Source organism: Lithobates pipiens, unplaced genomic scaffold, assembly GCF_037356315.1.
Source record: "Lithobates pipiens isolate NorthernLeopardFrog02 unplaced genomic scaffold, aLitPip1_a1.2 Scaffold_51, whole genome shotgun sequence".
In the NCBI taxonomy this organism is placed as follows: Eukaryota; Metazoa; Chordata; class Amphibia; order Anura; family Ranidae; genus Lithobates; species Lithobates pipiens.
In genome coordinates, this window is record NW_027507874.1 from 2,674,268 (window position 1) to 2,686,659 (window position 12,392).

Here is a 12,392-nt window from a genome sequence, read left to right on the forward strand (position 1 = left end):
CTTATCTCTCTAACCCACAATCTCTTATATGACAACTTAAAAGCTAACGATGGCGAAGCCTGCAAGCAGTGGGAAAAAGACTTAGCGACCCCGATCTCAGAAGAGAATTGGGAGAAGATTTTCCTAAACATCCACAAAGGCACGAGAAATGTGTATGCACAGGAAAATGGATACAAAATCCAGTCCAGATGGTATCGCACTCCGGTTATCCTTAATAAATTTAACCCAGAGGTTTCTACTGCTTGCTGGCGTTGCCATCAGTCCAAAGGCACCCTACTTCATATATGGTGGGAGTGTCCAGCCCTTCAGAAGTTTTGGAAAACGGTTCATCAAACTATCTCCAATATCACCGATCTTGATATCCCATTCACACCAGCACAATTTCTTCTCCACCTCTCGCCGCTTTCTCATAAACGGTATCATAAGTCTCTAACAATGCATTTAATCAACGCGGCAAAGCAATGTATACCCCCGCACTGGAAATCCTTGTCCACACCGTCAATCAGAGAATGGTTCGCCAGGATTCAGAGAATTGCAGACATGGAAAAACTTATTCACACTGCCCACGATACACCTGCCAAATTTAGCAAACAATGGGCGGATTGGTTATCCTTTCAAGCAACGACAACATTTAACACCCTAGGTAATCCCGACACCTAGATCTACTAGGCCACCCAGGATAGAATAGACAACCCAACGAATAATGAGTTATTCGACCTCATCAGTCACATTTACAAGATATTGATATCCTTCTTTGTGCACCCACCCCTTTTTCACAGAACGCCAAATGTTTGGATCAGATTTGTAATCCCTTACGAATACAGAACATAAGAATCTATTGGATAGGCACACCTGCAAGGGAGTCAGAGACGAACAATCCCCACCCTCCCCCCTAGTACCCCTCCCCCCTTTATATTTTTTTGCCCATTTGTTCTAGTCTATTTTTTTTTTTTTTTTATTATTCTCCTCCCCCCCCCCCTCTTCTTGCCCCCCCTCCCCCCCCCCTTCCCAACTGATCTGTCTTCTTACTATTTCCCCCCCCCTATGCACCTTGCCAACTTATTTATGCTCCGTTTCACATGCCGAGCTTGTCACACGAGCCTTCAACGTAGCCATCTCCGCTGTCTACAAAACACTTTATCTCCCTAACATGCAATGTAGAACGAATACTCGAGGCCTCATACAGAGCTTCCCCACCATCTGTGCGACAATCTGTTTCTCGAGTCCATACCGCTCATTACTAGGAGGTGAGCTTATTGCTATGTATACGCATTGTTTCATTAATTGTACTCATAGGAGACTGAACAATCATTTTGGTTTATGTACTCGTGTCACTTTTCTTTTGCCTCTGTTGGCTTTTGTAATTACTGTTTGTTTGAATAAATAAAATACTTTTTGGAAAAAAAAAAAAAAAAATTCTAACCTGAATGTGACATCGGGGCTGCTAATCCTCTTCATATTTTGGGTGACAAAATATGGAATTCTGACAGTGGAGGGTCCATTCTCCGCATAACATGTTCTTGTTGCTGATCATTCTAACATTCCCGATCAGTACAACGATTTCCCTTCTACCGATCACATGAAATATTTAAGTGTGAATGTCCCCCCCCCCCCCCCACACACACAGACAGTGTGCGGGAAAACCTCCAGGTCTCCTATCTGCACATGTCAGATGTGGGTGGGATGGGTCCCCTGGAAAAATCCTTTATAGGAGGGATTTCCGATCTACAGGATCTCTAGTGATCATTTGTGGGATTTATCATAAAATGTAATCGAGGATTCCCTGCAAGGGACAAATGTACAATGTGTGATGGGAACATCTCATCTAGACGTGTGTAAAGTCTATGAGGCCCCTGGTGGATGTAGGTAGGTGTAGCTCTGTTAGGAGGAGGTGGGTGTAGGTAGATAGGTGTAGCTCTGATAGGAGGAGGTGGATGTAGGTAGATAGGTGTAGCTCTGATAGGAGGAGGTGGATGTAGGTAGGTAGGTGTAGCTCTGATAGGAGGAGGTGGGTGGCTCTGAGAAGAGCCTTTGGGGGGTGGAGATGAGGGAGGTATTCTTATTTCTTCTTCGGAGCGGCCTTCTTGGGCTTGGCTGCTGTCTTGGCTTTAGCCGCCTTCTTAGCCGGACTCTTGGCGGCTTTTTTCGGCTTGGCTGCAGCTTTGGGCTTCTTGGGGCTCTTTGTCGCCTTCTTGGCGGGAGCAGCTGCAGCCTTTGCCGGTTTCTTGGCGGCCTTCTTGGGGCTCTTGGCTGCTTTGCTGGGGGCTTTCTTCTTGGGGGACTTGGCTGGCTTCTTGGCGGCCGCAGGTTTCTTGGGCTTGGCCGCAGCCGATGGCTTCTTCTTGATGGTGACTTTCTTGGCCTTGTCGCCCTCTTGCTGCTTTTTGTTGATCTTGAAGGATCCGGAGGCTCCATGTCCTTTGACCTGGACGAGGCTCCCCTTAGTCACCAGCGCCCTGATGGCGATCTTCAGGCGGCTGTTGTTCTTGTCCACATCGTATCCTCCGGCGGCCAGGAGCTTCTTGAGGGCGGCCAGGGAGACCCCGCTGCGCTCCTTGGAAGCGGCCACGGCTGTGACGATGAGGTCGGACACGCTGGGACCGGACGGCTTCTTGCTGCCTTTCTTGGCTCCTCCGGCTGCCGCCTTCTTAGTCGCCTTCTTCTTGGCGGCGGGCTCCGCTGGAGGAGCGGCGGCTGGTGTGCTCTCAGTCTCAGTCATGATTCTCAATCAAGTTTTGAAAATAGATCAATACCGTGTATGTGTGGCCTTATGCCTTATATAGAGACGTTCTGCACTACTATTGGTTGATAAGAACTTGCCTTCTGCACTGCTATTGGTTACACCTTAGACACACCCACTGACTGTCACTCCAGTGTTGGGGAATCTTCTCTCTCTTGTTGTGTTTCCCTGGCAGAGAGAAAAACGATTATAATAAGAAATAGAAGGATGTCCTATCTGCTCACTGGACTGTCACTTACCGATCTGTCACTTACCGCTCTCATGATCTGCTCAGGAGGCTGAACACAGAGGCTGCAAACACATCCATCCTCCCGAGTGTGTGTCCCATTCTTCCTTCTACCTGCTTTTCTACACACATTCTCATCAGAAAACAATCTTCTCTCATCTCCCACTACAATCATCTTCACATTAGATGAGTGAAGAGTGAAGATCAGGAAACATTTCCCTCTAATACAGAACTCTGCTCATCTATAGCTGAGTAGAAGGAGCCGGGAACAAAAACATCAGCCGGTGCCATGAGATCCTTGTGTGATGTGATGGGGGAGATTGTTAGAGATACAAAGGTGTCATCTGATGAGAACAGGTCATATTTCATGTACTATTTATCATGAATTGCTCATTGTGACAACTGTAAGTTTGTAGCCATTACACAGCAGACTAGTAAGTAGTTTGTTCTGGTGGTTATGTATCATTATTTCATCATGATAAATATATTGTCATCATTCAAATACTCTGAGTAAGTTTATTGACACATTTTACTACACAGCTATATAGCCTACTTAGAAAACATACTGTATAAAGATGAACAAATAATTTATTTATATTATTATTATTATTATTTTACCAAAGAGATACTCCATTAACATTTCATACCCCCAAAGTTCAGTCCAGTAATCATTACTTTGTGGCAAATCCCATTATAGTCTATGGTGTGTCAAATCTTGATAGTAAATCTTGGTCATTTATACTGATAGATTTCTCTCTAGGGCCAGGGGTCTCCCATCTTTCTATACAAAAGCCCAGTTCACTATTCTTCAGACTTCATGGGGGAGTAAAAAGAACATTTTTGGTGTTAGAGGAAGAATAGCGTGCTATCATTGTTTTCAGTGGCAGGAATTATGCCCCTACACTATATGTGTGGTGTCCGTGGGAGGAATGGTGACTCCTCATTGGTGTCAGTAGAAGGAATAGAGCCCCATTTTCAGTGTTAGTGATTATGTCCCTATTGTTATTGTCAGTTGGAATAGCTCCCCATCATTGGTGTCAGTGGGAGGAATAGAATCCCATCATTGGTTTCATTGGGATGAATAGTACCCCATTATTGGTATCAGTGGGAGAAATAGTGTTCCATCATTGGTATCAGGGGGAGGAATAGTGCCCTATTATTGAGCGCCACTGTAAACAGAGATGGACAAACTTCCGACAGGACGTTTCGTGAACCGCAAACGAGGCCAAAAGTTTGCGGCGGGCCCCATTGACTGTCCCAAACTCTCCCCTAGTCCCATCACTTCGATCCCATTCCTCCTCCAGTCCCATCTACTCCATCCCATGTACTCTTACTTCAGTACCATCTCCTCCATCTCACTTCATCCTACTACTCTAGTCATATCTCCTCCATTACACATCTTCCTCCTTCTTCTCCAGTTCCATCTACTCCTTTCCACATCCTCCTCCTCTTTCTCCAGTCCCATATTCCTCCATCCCGCTCCCTCCTCCTCCTGCAGTCCCATCCCCTCTATCCCATGTACTCCTACTCCAGTTCCAATCCCTTATCCTCACCCTTCACCAGTCCCATCTCTTCTATCCCATGTTCTCCTCCTCCTGTCCCATCTCCTCAATACCTTTCCTCCCACAGTCCCAGTTTATCCATCCCATGTCCTCCTCCTCCTCCAGTCTCATCTCTTCCTACCACAGGAGTTGGGAAGTGGAACAGTAGAGGAGTAGTGGTGCAAGTGTGTGTGTGTGTGTGGGGGGGGGGGGGGGGGCAGTGTGTTAGCAGGGGGCAGGGAGACAGAAGGGTGGAGTGACACAGGAGAAGAGCAGCATGACAGGAGGGGGGGGGGGGGGAGGTATGACAGGAGGGTGACAGATGGATAAACAGGGGCAGCAGAACTGAAGGGTGAAGTTTTGTGGGGGCAGCAGGACAGGAGGGATCAGTTTCATGGAAGAGGGGCAGCGAGGCATGCGGGGGGCAGCGTCATTGGTGAGGGTGCAGCAGGAAAGGTGGAGGGCATTAGAACAGTGGAAAAGGGGGCAGGAAAGGTGGGGGAATTAGAACAGGTAGAGGCAGTGACACACACACACACACACACACACACACACACACACACCCCATTGCTCACTGTAGTACTGAAAGAGAGCCTGCCTGACAGCGGGCCCAACATGCACACACAAAAGAGCAGGGGGGCGGGGGGCTCCTCCTTCCTGACTTCCTCCTCCTCCATGGGTCCCTCTGCTGGCACCAACTGGCCAGCACACACCTTACACCGTACCGGAGTGGAGCAGAGTCTGCCTGATAGCGGGCCCAAACCTGCACACACATAGGATCCGCCCACCTCTCCACCCTCCTCTGCATCCTGGCAGATGGTCCACTCCAATGGCAGCTGCCATGTGTTAAAAATGTACAGTGGTGATAACCCTTCCCTATGTTTTCCAAAAAAGCTTAAAAATAGATTTTTTGGCTGGAGCTACACTTTAAAAATGTACCAATTCAAAATTACAAACAGATTCTACTTAACACAACAAACCTACACAGACCCTGTCTTGTTTGCACCGCCTGTATACTGCTGTTCTGAGTATATAGGTCCTGGGGGCCCATGCCTTTCCTTTTTTTTTGGGGGTACAGGGTTCCCCTTAATATCCGTACAAGACCCAAAGGGGCTGGTAATGGGCACGGGGGGGGGGGGGGTGCTACCCATGCCATTTTTCTCAATGATTTTAATCCATATTGCCGGAACCAGACATTACATTAAAACCACAAGCAGTTTTAAATGACTTTTTTTTCCGTTAAATGTCATTTTGTGCAGGGACTGTTCTAAACACGGGAAACACGTGCCACTTCACAGGCATACTATAGACACCCCACCAGGCATGATATTTAAAGGAAGATTTAACTTTTTTTTTTCACTTTAATCATCATTAAAATGATTGCTCCCGAAAAAACGGCCGTTTAAAAAAAAAGAAAAAAAAATTGGCATTGATCCATGTCCCCTGGGGCAGGAGCCGGGTCCCCAAACCCTTTTTAGGACAATATCTTGCATATTAGCCTTTAAAATTAGCACTTTTGATTTTGAATGTTCGAGTCCCATAGACTTTAATGGGGTTCTAAAGTTCATATGAATTTTCGGTCCGTTAGAAAGTTCTTGTGTGAACCAAACCAGGGGTGTTCGGCTAAGACACTAAAAACACTCCCAAAGACACTACCCCCACCACCACAATATACCTTCCGCCTGAGTCGCAGGAATTATTTTCCGATCCATATCAAGACATTTCCGATGCACAGCTACTCTTGGCATTGGATCAGGAAGAGGAGGTAGCAACAACCGCCACTCAGCAGTCTGACGATAGTACCCAGATCAACCCAAGGAGGAGGTTGGTCCCCGCTGTTGCTGCCTACTCCGAGATCTCTAATAATAGCGGTGGGGAAGGTGACATCGATGATGACGTGTCTAGTGATGTCACGTGGGTGCCCACAAGAGAGGAAGAGGAGGGGAGTTCAGAGGGAGATATGGACCAGCAGATAGGGAGGAGAAGCAGGAAGAACTTACATTGCACAGGAGGGACAAAGCAGACTGCTAATGTATCAGGAGCGAGTCATCAACCATGTACGGTCACATCTGGCGCTCCCAGGATGCCGGCACATGGCTCCGCAGTGTGGGCTTTTTTTAACGTGTCCGCTGCTGACAATAGTGTTGCCATCTGCAATCTTTGCAGTCAACGCATAAGTCGCAGTAAGCCCAACACTCACCTAGGGACGACCGCCTTAAGAAGGCACATGAGCTGCCATCATCGAGCCCAGTGCGAGCAACGGAACACACAAAGCCACACTCCAGGCTCTCACCGTCCAGCCTCGTCTTCTACTTCTCCTCTCTCCTCACAATTGTCCTCCACTCTACCTTCCATCATGCCATACTCACATTTTTCTGGAAAAAGGCAGGCTTCCGTGGGCCAAATGTTTGAGCGTAAAAAAATTCAAATTTCAAGGCCTAGGTTTCTTGCGAGTAAAATTGAGACGCCTTTTGTTTTAGCGTCCGGACAGGTGGCGTGGTAGGCCGTCGGGTAGCGGGCATTCTGGAATCGCGGGTGCGCACCGGTTTTAAAATGTGTTTCTTGAAAGAACAACACTTGAGCTCTATGTCTATGTGCTTCCATCAAAACGCTGCTCCGTTTCTATACACTTATCCATAGCTGATGAAATGCTTCTTACAGTCCTCTCAAACTCCTAGCTATAGGATCAATGCTATTATAGGGAAGGGTAATTGCGCTCCAGATAACAATACAAACCCAATATAGAGAGACGAGGGGGGGGGGAGGGAGGAGGGAATGTGAGAGGCGAGGAGAGAGAAAGAAAGGGGACAAGACAAAAAAAAAAGGGGGGGGGGGGGGTGAGGGGGAGATCAGAGCCTAGCTTAGCGAAGAGTCAGAAAAAGTGTATATGGATAGCCTAAAGAACGATGTGGGGGTTTACTGCTGCCTCCCGGGCAAGGGGTTTAGCTAAAGCCCTCTATGCCCCAGATAATGTGTGGGTAAGGCAAGCTGTTAGGGTAGGAATCAGTAATCCGGAGATGAGCTTAGACCCGCTGACTCACCTAATATTTAGGGTAGTGCGGGGAGAGAAAAGAAAGGCCGGATATATTCCAGAGGGGACCCGCCTCTCTAGTGTGGGAATGGAGTAAAGCGGGTGAACCAAAAAAAAAGAAAAAAAACTCTATGTGCTCAGACCAGGACCGCTATCAAAATTACAATAAGGGCAGAGGTTAAGGGTACCGATGGCGTAGACAGGAGCTGGATTCCGCCCCCACCTTAAACGTGCGAGGCATATCCGGCACCTCACGCCACCTAGGGGTCATGGATGTGGGGATTATATAGTTATACTACAGCTTGGGCCCTGAGAGGTCCCAGGTCCCCCACCCTCTAGTGGTGGAGTGGTAACTTTTTCGGGCTTCTCCAGCGGCTGGTGTGTGTCAGTCTGTGTATTTTAACCCAATATGTAAGTCAACACACCTGTTATTTAACCAAAATTACACATTATGTTAAACTAAACTAAGACCAAAAAGCAAACAATAGCAACAGCTATACCATAACTCAGTCAAAAGGAGAGTATGGAGATCCTCCCCCTCAGCAGATCTCCAAGCCCCCGCCAGTACTCCATAATCACATGAAACTATGAGTTATCTAACAAAAACCCAAGGCCTGCAGCCGCACGGCCTATTAAATTGAAAAAAAACTTTAGGTAATAGAATTTGGTCGAGGCTTGGAGGTCTACCGTGGGGTCCCCCCAGTAACAGTAAACATAGCAGTCCTGACACAGTGTAGATACTTTCTTTCCACTGTACCGCTGGACCTGTAAGAAAGGGCCCCTTACCAAGGTAGCCAGCTTCATAAGTCCGCTATCATAGAGGGCACAGCAAAAGGTGATACTTATCAGGTAGAGTTCATGTGTCAGTCCCCTGTGCGGGATCCAGGCGCTCTGGGCCCCCAGCAAATTTCATCTTTTGCAAACGGAGACCCGCCAAAGGTAATAAATCAGGGCTGGGAAAAGCACAAGGTCTCGAATATAGTCTTGGGCAGTTCCTGTCTAACTGGAGAGACCGTGGGCCCCCGTCAAGGGGTAGTGTAATCAAGAGATGGGCACGTCTCCTAGGTCAGCCAGTGCACACATTGCGCTGACATCAAACCGTAGGAAAAGGTGGTCCAGTAGTCTCTATCAGGCTGAACTTGTCACCCCTCCTAACGGCAGAGGGTCGGACTGTGCAAGGTTCCAGGTTTAGGGGGGAATAACGAAACCATCTGATGGTCCATGGGCAAGAAGATGCATAAAAGTAAGGGGACGGGAGGACCGGTGATCTTTCTGTTTATCACGTGGGCTTCGCAGGTAGTGTGGAGGAATCCTTACTGGGGTGGGTTGTGGAATGATAAGTTTCCTGCTGTGGTGATCAGGTAGTTTACAGCCAGCTCGAGCTGTCTAGGTATCGGTTTTACGCCGTGAGGCATTAGGTGAAGACCTCGGCCCCCGTTCAGTGATCATTGCATCAGGGCCCCTCTGTGAGGAATCTAATGAGGAACGACGTCTGCGTTGTCTGTGTCTCCTGGAGCGTGGGGTAACATCCTGGTGCACAGATACCCATGGTTCCAGCAACATGAAGGGGCTAAACCAGTCTGGTACCCGAACAAAGGGGATACCCAGGGTGTCACAAAATTCTAGTAGGTCAGCCGGTACCCGCAGGGAGGCCATGCGGTTGCCTACAGTAGCCATCAAACAGAAAGGGAACTTCCAGCGGTACATTATACGCCTATCCCTGAGGACAGTAAGTAACGGGCGAAGCGCCCTTCTGTGTTGCAACGTGATGGTGGAAAGGTCCTGATAAATCTGGACAGGGTGGCCATCATGTTGTAGCTGCCCATGAGTGCGTGCTTGGCGCAGAATGTCCTCTTTTTGTGTAAAGCTGACCAGGCAGCAAACTACATCCCTGGGGGGCTCCGTGTCCCTTCCCCTAGGTCTCAGAGCTCTGTGACATCGTTCCATTTCGACCGGTGCATCTGGAGGCCTGCTCAGCAATGTATTGCAGAGAGCCCAGACAACCTGCTGTAGCTGGGGGCCTTCCACCGACTCAGGGATTCCTCTGAATCGCAGATTCCTCCTCCTCCCCCTGTTATCTAAATCTTCAATATGCCGCTGCATATCAATTAGATGTTGGTTATGGGTGTTGGAGACTTGCTGAATTTGTTTGATCGCCCTGCTGTGTGTCATGGCGGAGGCCTCCACCTGATCTAAGCGGGAAGCCACCGCTTTGATGTCGGATCTGACATCTGCTATTGCTGCAACTAGGGCACTTTTAATGTCAATGGCTACTGCTTGCAAGTCCGCAAGGCTGAGAAAGGGGGCTGTCAGAGTACCTGGGCTCGCCGGGTTCGTCTGTTCTAGCCGGTCTGCAAGCTGACTTCCTGCATCTCCGCCATGTGGGTGCCTGGATGTCTGTGCATCTGCCTGCTGGGAGCGGAACAGCTCCGGGATTGTGCGGCCGAGTTGCGATGCCGGATCTGCTGGTGCGCGGGTGAGAGAGGAGCTCCTGGAAACCATCCCCGCTGCGTTTGCTGTCTCTGTCCGCTGATTATGGCTAAAATGCGGCCCTGGTCACTGGAGTGCTCCTTCTACGCGTCCATCTTGGTCCGCCGCTAGGCCACGCCCCCACCTTTCAAAAATTTGTGGCCATTGGAACACCACAATGGAAGGTCCCAGGAAGGAAGTATTTCTCACAGAATGGCATCCCAGAGCTATATGGCCATGTTCAGCGGCAAGTGAATGTATCTCTGGCACACAGTGTCGGTGCCAAGATACATCTGACCACAGACACGTGGTCTAGCAAACATATATTACTTTTACTGCCCACTGGGTGAACCTTCTGACAGCCGTCAAGCATGTAACCCGTGGCACCCATGTAGATTTAGAAAAAATACAAAGCTGCGCCAACCCTCTAATTGATATAAAATGAAATAATAAAAAAATAAATAAATAAAAATAATAAAAAGCTAAGATTACTTAACAGGTGAATAATTAATACAATAAGCAAAACACCTCAAGTATGTACAAATAGCAAAAAGTGCCCAAAAGATGACACAAAAAAAGAGTCCAATCAAAGAAAAGTTCATAGGTGAATCCAGATGATGGACGTTAGTGTTCATAAATAACAGCACCACAGTGGTTCAACACTTTCCAAAGCGCATGAAGTGCCCGTCACCATATAGTGAATGCGCTTACCAGAAAATATATAAAATGAAGCGTTTATATATGGTCGGTGGATCACATCCAAGTTAACCTTCCTTCAGTGGGTCAGCATTCCATCTCATAGCAGTACTTCCTAGATAGTAATCTGTTCCGTGGTCTCAAATAAGGAACTCAGAGGTCCACAGAAAAGAAAGGAACTGACATAGCGTAATAACGTAGGAACAGTTTAATTAAAATAAAAGTAATGCACTTACAAGTACGTAGATAAAACACACCATATAGGAGCAATGTAAAAAAGCCGGCCGGCAAACAGGAGCCCGTCCTCCTCTCCTACAACGTGGTGGCGTCACTGCGTGCCTTCCCAGACGCGTTTCGTCATACCTGACGTTGTCAATGGGGAACCCATGTAGATTTGGTTTTACTGCCACGAATTGCATGCGGGCCTGCCTCTTCTTCTCCTCCTCCTCCATCCTTCTCCCTCTCCTCCTCGGCTGACTCCTCCTTTTCTGCTGCTAGCGTCTCTTCCTCTGTGCCGCCCAAACTCCCCAGAACCTATTTGACATGCCAGGTGAGACTTTGCCATGCTGTGCTGTGTCTGTTGTGCCTGGAAGCCAAAAGCCACACTGGCTCTGCACTCCTTTCAGCTTTGCATTCACAGGCAGATCAGTGGCTAACACCGCTCAATTGGAAAGTAGGTAAAGTGGTGTGTGACAACGGTGCCAATCTGCTTAGCGCATTGAAACAGGGCAAAAGTATGCCCGTGCCATGCATGGCACACATCTTAAACTTGGTCGTGCAGCGATTTGTTGTCAAATACCCTGGGGTCCAGTACATCTTGTGGCAGGCAAGGAAAATCTTGGCTCATTTGAAAAGATCTTACACGGCCATGGCTCGCCTTGCTGACATTCAGCGGTGACACAATCTGCCGGTCAGACGTCTTATTTGCGACTGCCCGACGCGATGGAACTTAACCTTCTATATGCTTGATAGGCTGCTCCAGCAGAAACATGCAGTTAACGACTACCTGTACGAACTCTGCGGCAGAACAGGTTCCGGGGAGCTGTTTTTTTTTCACCGCGCCAGTGGCTGCTCATGCGTGACGCATGCAGACTTCTGCGGCCATTTGATGTGATCACCAAACTGGTCAGTAGCAGCCATGGCGCCATCAGTGATATGGTACCTTATGACTTCTTTATGGAGCGTGCATTGCGTTGTGTCATTGATCAAGCCATGGAGGAGCAGGAGCAGGAAGATGAGGAAGTTGCAATGCTGGATGAATTCCCGGGGGGGGGGGGCTACTCTATCTGAGACAATTCAACAACAGGAGTCTGAAGAGGAGTCAGAGGAGGATGGTGCTGGGGCGGATGAGGAGGAGCAAGAAGAGCATGCTTTAAACCTTTCTGGGATCCCTGTTGTTGTGCATGGATAGGGAGAGGAAAACGAGGAGGACGACATTATCCTGGATGATGAGCAGGAGCCAGGTCACCACACCGCTTCCATTATAGTGCAAATGGGGGCCTTCATGCTCCAGTGTTTTAACAGGGACCCCCGTATAAAAAGCATAAGGGTCAAGGACCAATACTGGGTGGCAACGTACTTAGACCCCCGGTACAAACACAAAATGGCGGAAATGTTACCGAATACCTAATGTTATGGGCCGTTCGCGCCAAATTCGCCAAAAACGCAAGCAGTTTGAAATTACTTTTT

At 48.3% G+C, this 12,392-nt stretch overlaps 2 protein-coding genes across 2 annotated transcripts in view; one reads left to right on the plus strand and one right to left on the minus strand.

Annotated features, from left to right (window-relative positions):
- LOC143957110 (uncharacterized) overlaps nt 1-12,392 on the plus strand; it is a 497,982-nt gene that overhangs the window by 236,507 nt on the left and 249,083 nt on the right. The gene's annotated exons all lie outside the window — the stretch shown is intronic.
- LOC143957146 (uncharacterized) lies at nt 2,010-2,719 on the minus strand. The gene has a single exon (XM_077467302.1). The coding sequence runs from the start codon at nt 2,717-2,719 to the stop codon at nt 2,060-2,062; it is 660 nt and encodes a 219-aa protein (XP_077323428.1). The 3' UTR covers nt 2,010-2,059.